The sequence below is a fragment of the Plecotus auritus genome (genome assembly GCF_963455305.1).
Source record: "Plecotus auritus genome assembly, chromosome: 1".
NCBI lineage: Eukaryota > Metazoa > Chordata > Mammalia > Chiroptera > Vespertilionidae > Plecotus > Plecotus auritus.
In genome coordinates this window covers 123,530,989-123,551,854 of record NC_137770.1, presented here as the reverse complement: position 1 = coordinate 123,551,854, position 20,866 = coordinate 123,530,989, and the positions used below count along the sequence as shown (strand labels likewise).

The 20,866-nt window shown below is 40.6% G+C and overlaps 1 protein-coding gene across 12 annotated transcripts in view; it reads left to right on the top strand.

Annotated features, from left to right (window-relative positions):
• The window catches only part of LRRC49 (leucine rich repeat containing 49), a 253,934-nt gene that overhangs the window by 81,546 nt on the left and 151,522 nt on the right, over positions 1 to 20,866 (top strand). For 11 of the 12 annotated variants that reach the window (XM_080663538.1, XM_080663543.1, XM_080663542.1 and 8 more), the window contains one exon: positions 7,401 to 7,462. In XM_080663538.1, the coding sequence (XP_080519664.1) occupies positions 7,401 to 7,462 (62 nt within the window). Of the gene's footprint in view, positions 1 to 7,175; positions 7,297 to 7,400; positions 7,463 to 20,866 lie in introns of those variants that run through there. The other variant, XM_080663539.1, reaches the window with a different exon arrangement.

Sequence of the window (20,866 nt, the reverse complement as noted above, 5' to 3'; positions counted from 1 at the left end):
CTTAGGGCACTCTCTAGCCCAGTGACCTTTTTCTTTGCAGTAGGCACACTGGTCTTTGTCTAATGGGGTGCGGTTGCCCAGGTTACCTGACTTTTTAGCCCTGCCCTGGGTTTGTTCCTGGCCTCTCTCACCTACTACTGCGGCCAAAATCCGTGTCAGGTTCTTCTTCTGCCTGCGATCCCTTTTGCTTTCTCTTTTCTCTTTCCTTTTCTTTTCTTTGTTCTTTTTCCTCCTCAGTTTCCCTCTTATGATATACTTTCTCTGCCTCCTTAACTAAATCCTGCAGGGTATAGTCTTGTAACCCTTCTATTCTCTGCAACTTTCTTTTAATATCTATTGCTGACTGCCCTATGAAAGCCATGGCCACGGAAGCCCTTTGCCCCTCAGAGGTAGGGTCAAACGGGGTGTAGCGCCTGAAAGCTTCCATTAAGCGTTCAAGAAATACTGACGGGTTTGCCCTGACTGGTTTGGCTCAGTGGATAGAGCGTCGGCCTTCGGACTGGGGGGTCCCAGGTTTGATTCCGGTCAAGGGCATGTACCTTGGTTGCGGACACATCCCCAGTGGGGGGTGTGCAGGAGGCAGCTGATCGATGTTTCTCTCTCATCGATGTTTCTGGCTCTCTATCCTTTCCCTTCCTCTCTGTAAAAAAAAATCAATAAAATATATTTAAAAAAAAAAAAAAAAAAAAAAAAAAGAAATACTGACAGGGGTTCCATGGCCCCCTGGATAACCTCTCTTACCTTAGCCAAATTAGTGGGGCGTCTCGCTGCCCCACGGAGGCCGGCCACTAGAGTCTGGCGATAGACTGTCAGTCGCTCCCTACCTTCTGCCGCGTTGAAATCCCAGTCAGGTCTGGAGAGGGGGAAGGCAATCTCGATGATGTTGGGGAGCTGGGTGGGTCGTCCATCTGCTCCTGGTACATTCTTCCTTGCCTCCAATAAAATCCTCTCCCTCTCCTCAGTTGTGAAAAGGGTCTGTAGTAGCTGCTGGCAATCATCCCAGGTGGGCTGATGAGAGAACATCAAAGACTCCACCAGCCCGGTTAAGCGCTGGGGGTCCTCTGAAAAGGGAGGATGATTAGTCTTCCAATTATACAGATCTGCGGAGGAAAAAGGCCAGTACTGGAGGGGCTGAAGAGGAGCCGGTCCACCATCCGTCGCCGCCGGCGGGGGCCCGTAAGCCCTCAGGGGGAGGGCGACGGTGGTGTCAGGAGTCATTCCGCGGCGGCTCCTGGTGCCCTGCGCAGGCCCCGGCAGAGACTCGTTAGGGGGAGCAGAGGGGGCAGTTGCAGGAGCCAGCGGTGCTTCTGGCTCTTCCCGACCCCCTATGGGAACCGGGGCAGGAGGATACGGGGGAGGTGAGTCAAGGAGAAGGAGGTCAGACTGGATTTCTGGATAAATCTTCTTGGGGGGGGTCCGAGTGACTGGATTTCTCCCCAGAACTGGGAGATTGGACGGCTAGAACTTGAGTGGCCGGCCGGGGCTTGGGTTTTACAACCCAAAGTCGAACCCAGGGGGGTGGGTTTTGCACCAGGTCCTGCCAGACCACGATGTAGGGCTGCTGATCCGGATGGGCTCCAGGTTCTTTCTGAAAAACAATCTCCTTAACAGCAAAAATAACAGATAGGTCAAAGGTTCCTTCTGTTGGCCATCCTATATTAAAAGCAGGCCATTCTGAGGAGCAGAAGGTCCGCCATGGACTTTTCTTGATCTCAACTGATAGGTCGCGACCTCTTCCCTTAACTTCAGTCCAATGGTCTAATGTCAGACTAAGAGGGGTTGTCACAGTCTGTCCCATCGTCAATTTGTACGTCGTCAGAAACACAAATAACAAAAATATTACAGACACGCGGACCCACTTACTCCACCTTGTCCACCACAAACACGCAACAGAATCAGATGGGCGCAATTTTGACAATCTCTGATCCAACAGTAAAACTCGATCAGCACCCTTACAGTAGGAGACTACCAGGCGTCCCTGGCTCTCCTCCACCCTTGGGGTGTCCCCCAGGGCTGCAACCTGTGGCCCTCCAGGCACGTCTACCGACCACTGTTCGGCCACTCTCACGAGTCGCCGAACGGCTGCAAAACCGAAAGCGCGCACACAGGACCAGACTCACTAGCAAAACACAAGACAAAGACAGACAACCTCGGGGTACCCCTTCTTACCTCCAAGGTCGACTCCGCGGTTGAGGGAGGGCCGTCAGATCCCGGACGAGCCCCCAAAAATGTAAGACCCCCAGTGGGAGACCCTTACTCTATCTCACGGATCGACGGCAACCCCAATCATCCGTAGGAGGCGTCACTTGATGCAAACAGCAAGAGGCTTTATTCCAGCGCGCTGGGGCTCAACTCGTAACTCACACAAGCAGGGAGTCGAACCCCGAGCAGAAAGTCTTACAAGTATATATAGGCAAAAACCATACATCGGGGGGTTACACATGTGAGGGGGGAAGAGAGGACAAAGTCGCCAGGAAATTCCAACAGGGCTCGTTAATAACATGTTTAATGACAGGGCCTAAGTTTTCAGTCAACAGTCCCATCCGGTAATCTCATGTCCTGCTTTTCTTATCTGTCAGAGCACTATTTGCTCTGTCTGCTCTTAGCTAGGGGCTGCTTCCTGGGACAGGTTTAAGGGTCTTGTTCCCATCACTGGCGAAGGGGGAAGACCTTGGAGATTTAAGATAAAACGGACAGCTGTAAAAAAAAAACTTTATTCTTTCAGTTAGGGTTTGCTTTTTTTCCTGAAGCTCCATTTTCTATTGTTGCTTTTTAATCTCTGGAGTTAAGAAGTTCAGGATTTGCCCAGATAAGATAAAGTAAACAAAATTCTTTACCTTTCTTCTCCTAGATTATAAAGACTAGAAATCTTTGTAGTCAGAGTTTCAATAGCTGTTATCAGTATAATTTCCAGTTCCCTTTTATTGTTTTCTTTGTGTGAGAGGATTACAACAGTGCATAGAAGAAAAGCAGACTTAAAGAGTAACTTGCAGCTAGATTGACTGATACTTATTGCCATGTAATGGGTAGTAAATATAAAAAGCAGATATGCATATTAATGCCTTTGGGTAACAGACCAAATAATGGGCTTTTCTTCATTGGCATTTAAATGCAGTCAAACCTTTGCTGGAAACTGATCATTGTCTCACTAATTAGAAAGATATGGACAGGGAACTGGGAAGGCTGGTCTACAACCTTCATTGCTCTGACAGGTCAGAGTTAGTTTGCTCACTGTTTAGTTGAAACATTGTTAGCTGAAGCAGCCTCCACCTCTGTTTGTCTTATATAAATTTCTGTTATTGGAATTTCCTGCCTAAAGGCTATGGGTGTATCCCATAGTCTCAATAAAAGGGATAGCAAGGCCAGAGTGGGGTGTAGTCCTCCCACTAGAGGTGGGCTCCCGCCTGGCCCCCAATATTCCCAAATTAATACTTTTCCAAGTCTCTTTTCATTTGTGTGCGGCCTTCTCCAGAACCCGAACCCTGAACCGGAACCCTGAACCACGCGGGATGTGAAAGGGGTTCCCACAAACCTTTCTTTACCATCTCCTATTTCTGAACAATTTGGTTCTCAGCCAAGTTGTGCACAGAAAAAATGTCTAGGTTGTGAAACCAAACTTTGGTTTTTGAACTGATAACTCTTTCATGCTAATACCTCAGCATGACAAAAAGGATCTCTCAGGCCACAAAAAAAGAGAATGCTTTTGTTGTTGGGGAAGTGAAAGGTTAGCACAATTTTAAAACATAAAGAGGCCATCTAGTGCAGCTATTGCTAAGAGTGTGAAAGAAACAATGATCACAGGCAATTGAAGAGGTATAAAAACTGTTGTTGATTTGGATAAATAAAAAGCATTTAGCCAGTGCCAGCATTTTGGAGGCAGCAATATATGAACAAAGATGTTACATGCTGACCTGAAAGACACCCCTGGAACGAGTGCTGAAAGTGATTTAAGGCTAGTAGGAGGTGGTTTGGTAAATTTAAGAAGTGTTTATTTATAGATTAAACAGTACATTAGACATGTACTGTATATAAGAAATATTTAAATGGAATCATTTGTGGTTCTGGAATGGATTAATTCAATTTACATTATTTCTAATGGGAAAAAATCATTCGGTTTTCGAACAAATTGATTCTCAAACAGCCTATCAGGACAAATTAAATTCGAGAACCAAGGTTCCACTGTGTATGATTAGAGTCATTGATATGATGGCTTACACATATTATTCCTCATGTAATATGTGTCTCTGTCACAAAGTGATCACTGTAGGAATTAAAATCATGTTGGAATTAATTTAATAAACCTTTTAATAAAAATATAACGTTTCCTTTGTTTTTTTTCAAACTTATTATGCTTTGTTAATAAATACGTTTCCAGTTCTCAAAATCAAATCAATCACCTCTATATATTTTTTACTCTTGACTTTTTTTGTATGACAGAATAAATAACAAGATGAGAGTAACTGTGATTTTATTATAGTCATCTTTGTCCTACTTGATGCATGCCAAAGCCTTTCTCTCTTTGCCTTCTTCCTTATTCCTCTGCAGGAGGCTGCTCTAAAAATAGCTCCAGAAATAGATGTTATACACATGGTCAGATTGCTGAATCATTTAGTTCTTTTGTGAAGTTTAAGAATGTGGAAAACACTGAGTAGAATAGGACAAGAATATTTATCAAATGTCAAGTTATTATGCTTTTGAAGAATAAAGAATTATAATCTCAATAATCTTGTATTTTTAATTAAATCCATTTTAAAATGATTATATTTTTTAAATATATAAAATGGTTTTGAATCTTCAAAAAAGTTTTGAATGTGATTCTCAGAATTGCATTTTGTTAATATAATAAATTTGAGACTATGAGCAGATTAATAACAAATGAACTATAAATATTCTGTATATAAATATTTTATTTTATTATCTTATCATCTTAGGTTTGTTAACATCATTGCCTCTTTGCCATAGTTTTTCTGCCTATGATATTGTTATCTCCAGAAAAGAACTGTTGAGTTTAATGCTTGGCAATGAAATATGGTGACTTTTTCTCAAAGTTATGAGGATTTAGCTTTTTTACATCATTTCTCCTTTTTTCACCATTCCAAAATAAACATTTTTGGTAAACAGATTGTTGAATACTGATTCCCCCATAATTGTAATGCTAGGAATTCATTACAAAGTATATCTCTGAATTGCTAGAAAAATTAAGGAAAAGTTAAAATTTTCTTTAAAAATGAAATTTGGAACAACAAAAATGAGTGTGTAATTATTTTGCTTTTTAAACTGCTGGAAAGACTGCCTATTGAAGTGGTTATAAATGTAGTAGAATTCTGATTTTTAGCTTTTCAATTTATTATGAATATTTTTCATAGCTCTATTAGGTCATGACAGTTATTGATTTTGAAAATTTGATAAAGACCTGCTAAAATTTTATTTTATAAATGAAGATAAATATAAAACATTATAACTTAAATGAAGTTTAAAAAACTTTTCTCACAAATTATCACCAGATGTAATTTTATATTATATTTTAATAGCCAAAAAATATGTCTTGAAAAGTGTCTGTAGTCTCTGGAGGTGGTAGGCTGGAGCTCAAAGAGACAAAAAATAATTTTTTTTAAAGATGCCTTGATTTAGTAGAATTCCAGGCTACTTCTTCTCAGTTTCTTCCAGTTGGATGTCAGCAAACAATGCTAGTGCCTAGCAATATCTCAGGTAGATTCCAGGAAGAATTGGGAGAAGGGATTTCCCAAGAGCACAGAGAGGGCATTCATTTAGGTTGTGACTCCATACTTCTGGAGAACAGATAGGAAGCAAGCTACCATTTTCTTTGGAAAATAGAGCCCTGGAATAAAATGAGCTCTACTACTAGTTTATCACTCCTCCTCCACCCCACTCCCCTTTCATTTCTGGGAATATCAGAGAGTGAGGTAGCTGATAGAGCTGGTTGAAGAAGTTTGCCAACATATGGAGCTTATTACCCACTGCGGGGACTTCCTGTTTTATGCAGACTTATTTTTTGACCATGGTTGATAAGCTCTAAAAATAACTAACTCACAGCTATGGAACAGGTTTTTCAGGAGTGGGCTTGAGAATGGTAATGCCAAATGAATGGAGTACTGAGTGGGTGATTTGATAGCTGCAATTATATTTGTTTTACACTCTTTAGAGCCTAAGGGATTGAGAGAAGGTTGGAGGACCCCTGTGCTGTTTTAAAAAGCAGAGTACTGGAAGTCAGGATAAATGGAATCTTGTGCTCTCAGCCTCTAGGATAGTATGAAATCCTGAGTCACCTTTCCATCCACTTCTACCCTACCCCTGCAACAATTTCAACTGTATACTTTTTCTTACGTGAATAATGATATTGCAGACTAAGCTTCCTCTTAACTGTCACTCCAGTATGTCATACTTTTCAGAAGTTTTGTGTCTTTTTACTTAATGAGATTAGGTAACTTTGTTTTTATTTTATGATTTTAAAAAATCATTTGGGCCCTGGCCGGTGTGGCTCAGTTGGTTGGGTGTTGTCCTGTGCACCAAAAGGTTAGTGCACCAAAAGGTTACTGGTTCGACTCCCAGTCAGGGTAATGCCTGGGTTGTGGTCTTGATCCCCCATGTAGGGTGTGCAGGAGGCAGATGATCAGTGTTCTGCTCTCATCTCAATCTTTCTCCCTTTCCCATCCTCTCTCTCTAAAAATCAATAAAAATACTTTAAAAGTAACTTGGGCCAAAGATTTCAATATTTGCTGACAGTAATTACATGTAAACAGCAGAAGTTTGCTTTTGGGTGCTGTACCTTAACAGAAAAGGGTAAAGTTCCAATTACAAGAACCTCCGATTCTTGCTTAGAATGGAAATTGCCCTTATGGTACCCTTCAGTGACACTATGATCTGCGTTTAGTTTTATGGAGGAATTGTTTGTGTTTTGTTCATTTGTAACTGAGTGGTATATTTCCAAAGGTTTGAGAATAGTGAGGTAAGTTGCTTTGAAATTCTAGTACTATTTGGAAAGCGAATTGCCTAAATTCAAAATTTAAAGCATTAGAATGGCTTCCTTTTAAAAATGAATTTTAACAAATGTTTGATCATACTACATTTGTGCTACGTTCAAATGCTGAAGAAGCATTTGGCTTCTTTCCCAAAAGCATGCTTAAAGAGGCTGGCAGCAGCATTTCTCTGTTCTCTTCAGTGCTTTACCTTGTGAGTGGTGCAGCTTGTTCTGCGGATGTACTGAAACCCTCCCCTTTAATCTGCAGTGGAGAAGAATGGAGCTCAATGTTCAGGAGAAATCTATGGTCTAGCAAGGTTGTGGTGAATAGAATTGACTATTTCAACAGCTGAGCAAGAAGACATTTATAATATTTCTTTTGCTTTCGGCTGATAAATTTTTGCTTTCTGTTTCCTTCTAGAGAGATGTGGATAATTTGCCCTGCCTCCAACGTCTGTTTCTCAGCTTCAACAATATATCTAAGTAAGTGGAAACTCCCAATTTGTCATTTACTAATAACTTGATTGTGTGGTTTGTAGTGTTTTAAATTAAGATTGTAAGTACCTTGGAGAATTTATTGACATGTGAGATTTTAAATTGGAAAATGATAGGGCCATCGGTGACAAAGTTCTTTGTAGAAAAACAAAGCTCTGTTGTGTATCAGTGCCTCTCATACTAAAATAATGAAATTTATGTAACATGCTTTTTATTCCATTATACTTTAGGTTGCTCTCTTGTAAAATGTGGAAAATTCAACATACGTTTTGCTGTCTTTTGTTTGACACTTATTGCACTAGTCAGTTGAATTAGAATTTCTTTCATAAATTACCTACTAAGCAGTTTTGATATAGCGGGCTATATTTGTCAGAGACATTTGCTAATTAGGCCATAATTTCTAACTTAGTATCCCTACTTAGAATGAATGCTGCCAAGAGACTGTATACTAACATATATATGAATGTATAAGTTTTGCTTTACAAAGATATGAAGCATATAATTCTTTATATTGTGATAAAGTCTCACTCACTGTCAATATGTCAATGTGGGAGATTTCAGAACTGGAGCTGAAACAAACAGTCAGACTTTTCAGTGAGAAGGGACCTCTATTCCTTCTCGAATTCTTTTCTTCTCCTTCTTCCCCCTAGCCACTTAGTTTGAACTGGGTTTTATAACTAACTACTCCTAAATTCTTTAGTTTTACTTCAAGGCTGTTCTTTGAACCTGCTTTTATAAGATGGTAAGAAATAAGTATAAAAGAGTTTAGAGCACATCTCTTCCTGGCCTCTAGGCCTATGCTTCTGATTATTAAAAACTAGTTTAGTTTTTGTGCATTTTCTGTTTGCATTTTTTCCCTCCTCCATCAGACTTGTATTACCTGTATCCCTGTGCTATATCTTTAAATGTTAGAGATTAAATCCAGATGGTGAACTTTACAAATAGGCATTATTTCAAAGAAGATACCTTGAATCCCTCTTTTTTATTTTCTGTGGAAAAAGCATTAAAGTTTTCTGGAAGACTTTTTATCTTTTTATTTTTTCAGTTTGTGTTGAATGCTCTTCCATCTGCCTTTCTATCTTGTTGAGGAGGTAGGATTTTTCAAATGGCAGTGCAAGGGACACTCAACTTTCTTTAGGGAATTTCTACCTAAAGGCCATTAACATCTGTTTTGAGAGGATAGTTCCTTATTCTCACAATATGTTGTTTCTCTTGTGTCACAAGTATTAACTGTTTAAGGTGCTGCAGACCCCTAGAGTCCCCCAGCCTGTGATGGAACTCAGTACTATGCTTCTTGTATTGTCTGTGGGAATAATTTAAAGAGAATATAAATTTGGATGTAGGGATTATGCTATTCCCAGATCCCCAGGACATCTGAACTTCTGAACTCCTGATGCACCCCAGAACCAGCTCAGACTCGTTCTATTCTGTTTGTAGCAAGACCTGGAAGCAAAGTTTGCGAGCAACACTTGTGAACACCACTCATGAGTAACACTTGTGCACTCTTAACTGCTACCCCATGGAAGCAAAGGACCAAACATGACCAGATCCTGGGATCCCTTTCATAAGTGAAGGGTCCGTTATCCAGGAAGATCCAGTGCTGAAACCCCTTAATCCTGCCCCAAACCCTTGACAGATTTGAGTCTTGCCTCCTCTCTCCTTGTTATTCCACTTGCAAAACAAAGCCTTTTCTTTTCTCAAAAGCCCGTGCCATAGTATTGTCTTCTATGTGCATCTGATAAGGAGCCTTTGCTCAGTGGCACTGGGTCTGTAGGGAGTTGGTTTTAATTGTTTGTATTTAGGGAGGTTTTTTTCCCCAACCTGTAAAGGAGTTTCACTCACCCAGCAAAATAAGGATATGATTAATGGGATGAATATAATTTCCTTTAAAAAGCACAATTTTGCAAGAAATAGCGATAAAAGTGAGTCAACAATTTCAGGACTTTCATTTTCTTCCTATTGCTTTCTCTGTGTTTCTACATGGGATGGGCTTAGCCCTTCACCTTCTTCCTCTGCTACTTCCAGCTGATCTGTTTCTGAGGCTAAGTACATTTTCTGCTCTGTTCCTATTGATGCTCATGGTTCAGGAAATGGTATAGAGAATATAGTGGGTCTGAGTGGGGGTGAAAATTGGAGTTTAAGCCTTGAAAACATTTCTGTGAACTTTACTCAGGACACAAATATCTCAGATAGCGGAGGCATCAGATGATTTTTAGTGATACTTGTAGTATCTTTTCAGGGCCCCAGTACCATCCTATAGTCCTGGAATAATAAGATTTGCTTGATTTTACAGTTCAGTGGCCCAGAGGTAACGGGGATCAAGAGGAACAGAAACAGCACTGTAAAGCTGCAAGTCGGTACCTTTTAGGACTCCTGAAAAACTCTCAGATAGTTTTTCACAAATGAAAATATCCAACCATGTATCCATTTTGGGGAGACAAAAAAAATGCATTGACTGTTATGTAGTAGGGCGTCTAGGTTTTAACCATTTATTGGATTCTTAAAGGTTCAATAAATTTGCATAAATTATCAGATAATAATAATTACCTTTCTGTTGGAAATTCCAAAGTATGATGTTACCTTATTGAACTCAGAGAGCTACAATAATGGATTGAATAGGTACCTATATTTAATGGTGAGTTTGGTGGACAGAACACTTTTTGTATCTTTTCCTGCAGATATTAGAACAGTGAATTTAGTTCAATCAGTGGGCATACAAGATATAGAGAATGAATGACCAATACTCAAGTCTATGTATCTGAATAGATTCAGTGCTTCTGGTTAAGTTATCCCTCAGAACATGAGGAAGACAGAGACATGAATGGATAATTATAATTCAGTTGGTTAAACTTAGTTGTGGCAATATTAGAAAATGTAAATCAGCCTGGAAGTGAAGGAAGCCTTCCCAGAGGTAGATGGTACCTGCACTGAACTCTTAAGTGCAGAGTAGGCTTAGTAAAGTAAAGGGTACTGGGACATTAAAGGCACAGGACATACTTGGGCAAAGTGGATGCAGAGGGCTCAGGGTGGACTCACTAGGTCTACTCTCTGGGGAACTGCAGTGAGATCCTTGCCCTCCCCTTCTTTACTTACCCCCAAACCATAATAACCCTGGGCCTTCCTCCGGCTCACAGAGTGCTGAAGAGGCCTGCCAAAGTACATTTTTTGATGATTATCTTAAGAGAAATATTCTGTGGTTAATCAAAGGAATCACTTAAATTCCATTATTCACCTCTTCTTTTGGGGTGCTGTTTGGGTGATTCATTTTGTTCTTCTTGGCTCTTATGCTTGTAATTTCCAAGTAATTATTATATTTTTTTTCTAGTGGTTCTTATTTTTTTTTCTCTCTTTTTTTTTTATTGTTTGAAGTATTACAAATAGTAGTACATATGTCTCCTTTTTTTTCCCCCATTGACCTCCCCCCAGCCTCCCCTACCCCCCAGTACATGCCTTTACCTGCCCGCCCCCACCCCCCCCCCCCAGTGTCTTGTATCCATTGGTTATGCTTATATGCATGCATACAAGTCCTTCGGTTGATCTCTTACAGCCCCCGCCCCTCCAACCTCCCCTGCCTTCCCGCTGTAGTTTGACAGTCTGTTCAATGCTTCTTTGCCTCTGTATCTATTTTTTCTCTATTTCTTTCCTTTAAAAAATCTTGCCTCTGCAGACTAGAAATAAACATTTAATAACAAAAAATGTTTGGCCGAGACCGGTTTGGCTCAGTGGATAGAGCGTCGGCCTGCGGGCTGAAGGGTCCCGGGTTCGATTCCGGTCGGGGGCATGTACCTTGGTTGCGGGCACATCCCCAGTAGGAGGTGTGCAGGAGGCGGCTGATAGATGTTTCTCTCTCATCGATGTTTCTAGCTCTCTATCCCTCTCCCTTCCTCTCTGTAAAATATCAATAAAATATATTTAAAAAATTAAAAAAAAATGTTTGAATCTCAATTTCAATGTCCAACAGTTCTGAGTCCCCGTTTCAATGTCAAACAGTTCCTTATGTGTACATGTCAGCAATGATATCTGGATGGTGGGCACATGGTGGCAATGCAGGTCTGACCCTCTCTGGTTTGGTCCTAGGCAACCTGCTGCGACGCACAGCTGCTGACTGCTAGCATGGCAAGGCGTCGTCAGCGTCTCCCATCTCTGGACTGTTTCTCCTCTTGTCTTCGTGGTTGGAGCAGACCTGTCAATTCCTCTCTGTTGCAGGAATCCACATGGTCTTGGAGTTGTTTTCTGAGAATATACAAACATATTCTTGACCAAAAGTTAATAAAGGAATCTTTTCTATATAATTGATTTGGGATCCTTTTTATTTTTGCCCAAACGATTTTCCTTTGTCTTTTTTAGACACCATGTGTGTTTTTCTTGGGTGTCTTGCTGTTAGCATTCCAAATGAAAATTAATTTTGTAAAGTAAAAATTTTCTAGATGTAATTTACTTGTAGGATATTTTCCCTTACATGATATTACCCTACTATCCCCCCTTTTTTTGATTAATGGAGGCTTTTGTAAATTTTATAATGCAGTCTTGATAACTTTAAATTTTAATTTTTTGCACAAAAATATGACTGCTTTAGGTTCATTGCATGTTCAGGAATTTTACCATGAGATGAACTACCAATAGAAATTTTAGTTACTACTTTAGGAACAGCTTTTTGTCCAGTACAATTAAATTTTCTTGAATATTCACTTATTTCAATTAGCCTATTTAAATTAATCTGACAACTTGATTATTACTTTACTGTCAAATTTAATACTCTACCAACAATCTTAGTTTACCCTGTAAATATTAGTGGAAAGGATTATTTGCATTCTTGAGTAGGCCCTGAGCATTCCTGGTGCTAGGCTGGATTTGGATATAGGGCAGCTGCTGTCGGCCAAGTCTCTGTCTGTTTCCTGGGTCCCAATCTGAGCTGGGCCAAGTCACTGTCACCTGTGTCCTGATCTGAGCTGGGTGTGGGAAGCAAAGCTGCCATGGGGGCAGGAGACCTCCCTCAGACGGGGTGAGAGTTCAGGCCCCTGCAAGGTTGGGGGGGTGAGGGTCTGTGCCCCACCTCTGTTGACACCCAAGTTATCTCCTGATGGCCCCTCTGCGACTGTGCCTGTCTTAGGTTGTTCCTTCCCTGAGAAATCTTACCCGTCTCTGGCTAAGCAGTCATCCTCCGGGGCCAAGCAGGGTGATGTGAGGTTCAGTTCTGTCTCCTTGGTAGCCTATGCCCCCGTGGCCTTCACGCCCAGCACCTGCCTTGGGATCCCCTGGCCTGATGGCGGGGCCCCACACTGATCACATATCTCGGGGAACTCAGGTTTCTTCTCCAGGGAGGGCCCAGCTCACACAATTGGGCGAGAGACAGATCAGTGGTACCAGCCACCACGAGGCTTCAAGCTCAGCATGAACAGAAAGCTCAGGCAACAGCTGTGGGCAATTGGATTGTGAGAAGAGGGTCCCTCTTGGTAGAAAAGGCAAGAGGGGCCAATATAGAATGCTCAAGTGCCTTCCCAGCGCCTTAATTCCTTCTGAAAGGGATTAAATCCTTTCATGTCCTTTTTTTTTTAATTGCTGCCAAACATTCAAAGAATTAGTTTGTAAGTTTTTTTGGGATGATTGTATAATATGCTATTGTAAAATATCTAAAATTATAATGACATTGTAGAATACTATCATGTAAGGCTATTCTTTGCTCTAGGCCAGGGGTGGGCAAACTTTTTGACTCGAGGGCCACAATGAGTTCTTAAACTGGACCGGAGGGCCGGAACAAAAGCATGGATGGAGTGTTTGTGTGAACTAATATAAATTCAAAGTAAACATCATTACATAAAAGGGTACGGTCTTTTTTTTATTATTATTATTTCAATAGTTTTATTCATTTCAAACATTTTAACACGAAGAATGTAAACACTAATTATTATAATTTGAAACTTCAAGAAATGGAGGAATCATAGCACAGTAACATACCTTATATTGAAGATGGCAAAGGCAAAATAAAATTGCCTAACAAAGGAAAGGTACAAAAGCCTTTCAAATTAAACTTAAATATAATAAAATAATTTAAAACTAAAACAAATAGAAAAGAACAAAATGTGTAAACAGTAAATTAAACATTTTCTTTAGTGCAACTTCCAAATTATGCCCGGGATGTAGATGTAGATGGCAATGTAGACTGGGTTGAAAGGTTTTTGGTCTTTAAAACATCAATTTCAGTGGGAACAGTGTTGTTGGTCTCCTTTTTAGCTAATGCTCTGATACTGTGCTCTCCAGGGGCGTGTCTCCCTACATCACCTGGATAACGTGTCTACGCATTCCCAGGGTGATGTCAGGGGATGCGTCCGCGGGCATTACAAGGAGCCTCTGGAAGATTGAGAGGTTGTTCCTTCTACTGAATGGGCGGATATAAATCCGCCCACTCAGAAGAAAGAGCTGCGGCCTTGTTTCCATGTTAACACTGCTGCTGGGGAAGGAGCAGAGGGGAGAGCAAGAGAACCCTCTGCTCTTTTGGCTCCGCGGGCCGGATAGAACAGCCGAACAGGCAGGATCCGGCCCACGGGCCGTAGTTTTCCCACGGCTGCTCTAGGCCATGGCAATTCAATTTCAAACTGGCTGTCAATTTCTTTTTGTAACTTTATATAAACTTTGTCAGGGATGCAAAAACACAAATTACTTATTTTAGTTCAAGAGGCCAAATACATTGACTTTCAATTACAATCCTTACGACTTTTGAAGGAAACTTCTCTTTGTTTCCTTCCAAAATAATTTTTGGGCTACAGAGAGTTTCATTTAAAAATCTTTGTCACAAGAAACAATTTCTCTTAAGGTTATGGTGACCACTAGTATGGATTAGATTTAATATTTTATTTTATTTTATTTTTTTATAATTTTTTTAATTTTTATTTTTTATGTATGTTTCCTTATTCTCCCATAACCTCCCATCCCCCCACTTATGTCCCACCCCCTTCTTGTCTGTGTCCATTGATTAGACTCATATGCATGCACACAAGTCCCTTGGTTGATCTCTCCACCTTCCCCCCACCCTCCCTTACCTTCCCTGAGGTATGACGTGCTGATCAACGTTTCTCAGTCTCTGGATCTGTTCTTGTTCATCAGTCTATGCCGTTCATTATATTCCACAAATGAGTGAGATTATGTGATATTTATCTTTCTCTGCCTGGCTTATTTCACTTAACATCATACTCTCCATCTCTATCCATGTTGTTGCAAATGGTAGGAACTCCTTCTTTTTTACCACAGTGTAGTATTCCATTGTGTAGATATACCACAGTTTTTTAATCCACTCATCTGCTGATGGGCATTTAGGCTGTTTCCAAATCTTAGCTATGGTGAATTGTGCTGCTATGAACATAGGGGTGCATATATTCTTTCTGATTCATGTTTCTAGTTTCTTGGGATATATTCCTAGAAGTGGGATCACTGGGTCAAACGGGAGTTCCATTTTTAGTTTTTTGAGGAAACTTTATACTGTTCTCCACAGTGGCTGCACCAGTCTGCATTCCCACCAGCAGTGCAGAAGAGTTCCTTTCTCTCAGCATCCTCACCAACACTTGTCGTTTGTTGATTTGTTGATGATAGCCCTTCTGACAGGTGTAAGATGGTACTGCATTGTTGTTTTGATTTGCATCTCTCTGATGATTAGTGACGTTGAGCAGGTTTTCATATGTCTTTTGGCCTTTCTTCTGTCTTCTTTCGAAAAGTGTTTATTTAGATCAGTTGCCCATTTTTTGATTGGATTGTTTATCTTCTTTTTGTTAAGTTGTATGAGTTCTCTGTAAATGTTGGAGATTAAACCCTTATCGTTGATATCATTGCAAATATGTTCTCCCATGCAGTGGGCTTTCTTGTTGTTTTATTGATGGTTTCCTTTGCTGTGCAAAAGCTTTTTATTTTGATGTAGTCCCATTTGTTTATTTTCTCTTTAGTATCCATTGCCCTAGGGGCAGTATCAGTGAAGAAGTTCCTTCGGCATATGTCTGAGATTTTTCTGGCAGTGGATTCCTCTAGTATTTTTATGGTTTCCCATCTTATGTGTAAGTCCTTTATCCATTTTGAGTTTATTTTTGTGTATGGTGTAAGTTGGTGATCTAGTTTCATTTTTTTGCATGTATCTGTCCAATTTTCCCAACACTATTTGTTGAAGAGACTGTCTTGACTCCATTGTATGTTCATGCCTCCTTTGTCAAATATTAATTGAGCATAGTGATTTGGGTCAATTTCTGGGTTCTCTATTCTATTCCATTGATCTATATGTCTATTCTTGTGCCAGTACCAGGCAGTTTTGAGAACAGTGGCTTTGTAAAACAGCTTGATATCTGGTATTGAGATCCCACCTACTTTGTTCTTCTTTCTCAGGATTGCTGCAGCTATTCGGGGTCTTTTTTTATTCCAGATAAATTTTTGGAAAGTACGTTATAGGTCTGTGAAATATGTCGTTGGTATTTTTTTTTAATATATATATATATATATATTTTTTTTTTTTTATTAATTTTTTACAGAGAGGAAGGGAGAGGGATAGAGAGTCAGAAACATCGATGAGAGAGAAACATCGATCAGCTGCCTCCTGCACACCCCCCACTGGGGATGTGCCTGCAACCAAGGCACATGCCCTTGACCGGAATCGAACCCGGAACCCTTCAGTCTGCAGGCCGACGCTCTATCCACTGAGCCAAACCGGTTACGGCTGTCGTTGGTATTTTAATGGGAAGTGCATTGAATTTATAGATTGCTTTGGGTAGTATGGACATTTTGATGATGTTGATTGTACCAATCCATGAACATGGTATGTTCTTCCATCTGTTTACGTCTTCCTCTAGCTCTTTTTTCAGTGTTGTGTAGTTTTCCACTTATAGGTCTTTTACCTCCTTAGTTAAGTTTATTCCTAGGTATCTTAATTTTTTTGGTGCGATGGTAAATGGGATTGCTTTTTTAGTCTCTCTTTCTGTAAGTTCATTATTGATATATAGAAATGCCATAGATTTCTTGGTGTTAATTTTGTGTCCTGCTACATAGCCGAATTCATTTATTAAGTCTAATAATTTTTTGTTGGAGTCTTTTGGGTTTTCTATGTACAGTATCATGTCATCTGCGAATAAGGACAGTTTTACTTCTTTTTTTCAATTTGGATGCCTTTTATTTCTTCTTCTTGTCTGATTGCAATGGCTAGTACTTCCAGCACTATACTGAACAGGAGTGGTGAGAGTGGGCATCCTGTCTTGTTCCTGTTCTTAGGGGAAATGGTTTTAGTTTTTGCCCATTGAGTATGATGTTGGCTGTGGGTTTGTCATATATGGCTTTTATTATGTTCAGGTATGATCCTTCTATTCCCCCCTTGCTGAGAGTTTTTATCAAGAAATGGTGTTGGATTTTGTCAAATGCTTTTTCTGCATCAATTGATATGACTATGTGGTTTTTATCGCTCAACTTGTTTATGTGATGTATCATGTTTATTGATTTGCCAATATTGTACCATCTTGCATCCCCGGGATAAATCCTACTTGGTCATGGTGTATGATCTTTCTGATGTACTGCTGGATTTGATTTGCCAAAATATTGTTGAGGATTTTGGCATCTATATTCATGAGGGATATTGGCCTGTAATTCTCTTTCATTGTGTTGTCTTTATCTGGTTTTGGTATTAGGGTGATAGTGGCTTCATAGAATGAGCTTGGAAGTGTTCCTTCCTCTTGAATTTTTTGGAATTGCCTGAGGAGGATTTGTTTTAGTTCTTACTTGAATGTTTGGTAAAACTCCCCTGTGAAGCCGTCTGGCCCCGGGTTTTGTTTGCTGGAAGCTTTTTGATGACTGCTTCAATTTCTTCCATAGTTATCAGCCTATTGAGATTTTTAGAATCTTCCTGAGTGAGTTTTGGAAGGTTGTATTTTTCTAGGAATGTGTCCATTTCCTCCAGGTTGTGTAGGTTAGAATAGAGTTGTTCATAGTATTTTTTTTAACAATCCTTTGTATTTCTGTGGGGTCTGTTGTTATTTCACCTCTTTCATTTCTGATTTTGTTTATTTGGGTTCTCTCTCTTTGCTTGTTGGTGAGCCTGGCTAGAGGTTCATCAATCTTGTTTATCCTTTCGAAGAACCAGCTCTTGGTTTCATTGATCTTTTGTATTGCTTTTTTGGTCTCTATGTCATTCATTTCTGCTCTGATCTTTATTATGACCTTCCTTCTGCTCACTGTGGGCTTTTCTTATCGCTCTCTTTCTAATTGTTTGAGTTGTTGAGTTAGATGATTTATTACCATTTTTTCTTGTTTTTTGAGGTAAGCCTGTAGAGCTATAAACTTCCTTCTCAGGACTGCTTTCATTGTGTCCCATAGCATTTGCATTGTTGTGTTTTTATTGTCATTAGTCTCCAGGATGTTTTTAATTTCTTCTTTGATCTCGTTGATCACCCAATCATTGTTTAATAGCATGCTATTCAGCTTCCAAATGTTTGAATTTTTTGGAATGTTTTTATTATAGTTTATTTTTAATATTATGCCATTGTGAACTGAGAAAATGCTTGGTATGATTTCAATCTTTTTGAATTTGGTGAGTCTTTGCTTGTGACCCACTATGTGGTCTATTTTTGAAAATGTCCCATGTGCACTTGAGAAGAACGTATATTCCGTGGCTTTGGCATGAAATGCTCTGAAGGTGTCAATTAGGTCCATTTGATCTAGTGCGTCATTTAGAATTGCTGTTTCTTTGCTGATTTTTTGTCTAGATGATTTATCCAGTGATGTCAATGGTGTATTAAAATCTTCTACTATGATTGTATTGTTGTCGATCTCTCCCTTGATATCTTCCAGGAGTTTTTTTATGTATTTAGGTGCTCCTGCATTGGGTGCATATATGTTTACCAGAGTTATATCTTCTTGTTGAATTGCTCCCTTTAGTATTATGTAGTGGCCTTCCTTATATCTTGTTATGGCCTTTACTTTGAGGTCTATTTTATCAGATATAAGTATCGCAACCCCAGCTTTTTTCTCATTTCCATTTGCCTGAAAAATGTTTTTCCATCCCTTCACTCTCTGTGTGAATCCTTTGCTCTGAGTTGGGTCTCTTGTAGACAGCAAATATATGGGTCATGTTTTCTTATCCATTCAGCTACCCTATGACTTTTGATTGGTGCATTTAATCCATTTATGTTTAATGTTATTATTTACAAGTACATGTTTGTTGTCATATTTTTCCTTAGTGTTTGTGTTTCTTTTTGCCTTTCTCTTTCTTCTTTTTACAGCAGTCCCTTTAGCATTTCTTGCATTGCTGGCTTGGTAGAGATAAACTCTCTTAGCCCTGTTTTGTCTGTGAAGCTCCTGATTCCACCTTCAATTTTGAATGATAGCCTTGCAGGGTATAGTATTCTTGGATTCAGACCCTTGCTTTGCATCACTTTGTATATTTCATTTCATTCCCTTCTGGCTTGGTGTGTTTCTGTTGAGAAGTCAATTGATATTCTAATAGGAGATCCCTTGTATGTAACTTTCTGTCTTTCTCTGGCAGCCTTTAAGATTCTTACTTTGTCGTTAGTGTTCGCCAATTCAAGTATGATGTGTCTTGGTGTCAATCTTTTGGGGTTCAACTTCTTTGGGACTGTATGTATTTCTTGGACTTGCATAGTTTTTTTCTTCCCTATATCAGGGAAGTTTTTTTGTCATTATTTCTTCAAACAGGTTTTCTATTCCTTGCTTCTCTTCCTCTCCTTCTGGTATCCCTATTATTCGAATATTGTTTCGTTTTGTGTTGTCCCAAAGCTCCTTTAGGCTCTCCTCTTGCTTTTTAAGTCTTTTTTCCAGTTGCTGCTGTGTTTGTGTGTGTTTTCCTACCTTGTCTTCTAATTTGCTGATGCGGTCCTCAGCGTCTTCTAGTCTACTGTTTAAGCCTTCCAATGTGTTCTTTATTGCAGCTATGTCATTCTTCATCTCCTCTTGGTTTCTTTTCATGTTGGTGACATTCTCATTCAGCTCCTTATAGTTCTCATTGAGTTGTGTGTATTTGTCATTGAATTGCGTGTATTTGTCATCCATCCGTTTAAACATCCTAATAACCATTACTCTGAATTTTTTCTCTGTTAAGCTGCTAGCCTCAATTTCATTTAACTCCCTTTCTGGTGATTCCTCTTTTTCTTTCCTTTGGGGATTGCTTTTTTTGTCTCCCCATGTTTTCTGTAATGTTTTAATTGTAGGTCCAATTGCTTTGCTACCCAGGTTCTTTTGGTGATGGTGCTACTGGTGTAATCTCTCAGTTCTCCTGGGCTTGGTAATCTAGTATAGCTCCCTACTTGAGCTACTTGGGTTCTCTTGATGTAGGCCTGCGAGCTTGAGAGGCACAACTGCTGTGTCTAGAAGTCAGCAGCCGTGGAGGGGAGTATCCCAATTTTTGCTGTCTTGCACCCTTAATTGAAATCACGCGTGCCCAGTGGGGACTCACAGTGGCACCAAGGAACTGTCTGTCGGGGTGATGTGGCTCGGGGGGCCTGCACTCTGGAAAGGTGTGACTGTGATGCCCAGAGTTCTGTTGTTATGGGTTGGGCAGACTCAGCTTTTGCTGCTGCACCTGTGGTGGATAGGCGCTTACTCCCAGTGTCGGCTCACAGAAGCACCTGCGGTAAGTTTGCCAGCGAGGCACACTGAAGCACTCTGAAGGGCCCTGGCAGTGTAGCCGTGTAATTGAGGTGCCTAGCTTCTAAAGATTTCTCTTTAGGGCCGATCCTATGTCCTCAGGGAGTATTCAGATTCCATGGTGTTATTCAGGGTGGGATCTGTGTGCAGCTATATTGGTTGCCTGGAGACTGGAGGGAGGGGCTATCTCTCAGGTGAAAATGGCGACCAGGGCTTAGATATGACTCAGCACCAGACTCGCTTCCACCTCTCCTGGACCTTCCGCAGCCTGCTCTCCCCAGATTCCACAACTCCACCCCTTCTTCTGCACCTCAGCCACAGGTAAGTGTCTGTATCTGAAAGGTCCTATGAGCTAGGTTCAGTGGAGAAAGGCGCAGGCCCCAGCGCGAGGAGGGGCCGCGTCTCTGCAAGTTCCTCTCTTGCCGGCACTGCGCGGTCCGGCCATTCCTCTGAGCTCAGATCCCAAATCCAGACTCCAAGGTCCAAAATCCACTACCTCCCGCAGTCCCGTGGACCCTCCTTTTTTTTTTTTCTTCTTTTTTCAGTCAGACGCTTTGTCTGTCCTCAGGGACGCGGCTTGGTGCCATGTAGTTTCTCCCTGACCCTCTGGGCACAGAGGTCTGGCAGATTCTACTGCCTAGATCTTTGATTTTACCTCCATCGGGGGGAATCTCTGCCCTTCCCGGCTGCAAACTGTCTCACCAGCTGCGCCTCCTTCGCCAACTCAGGATGGATTCCACTCGTTTCAGCTGCCCCCTCTATTTGCTCCGGGAC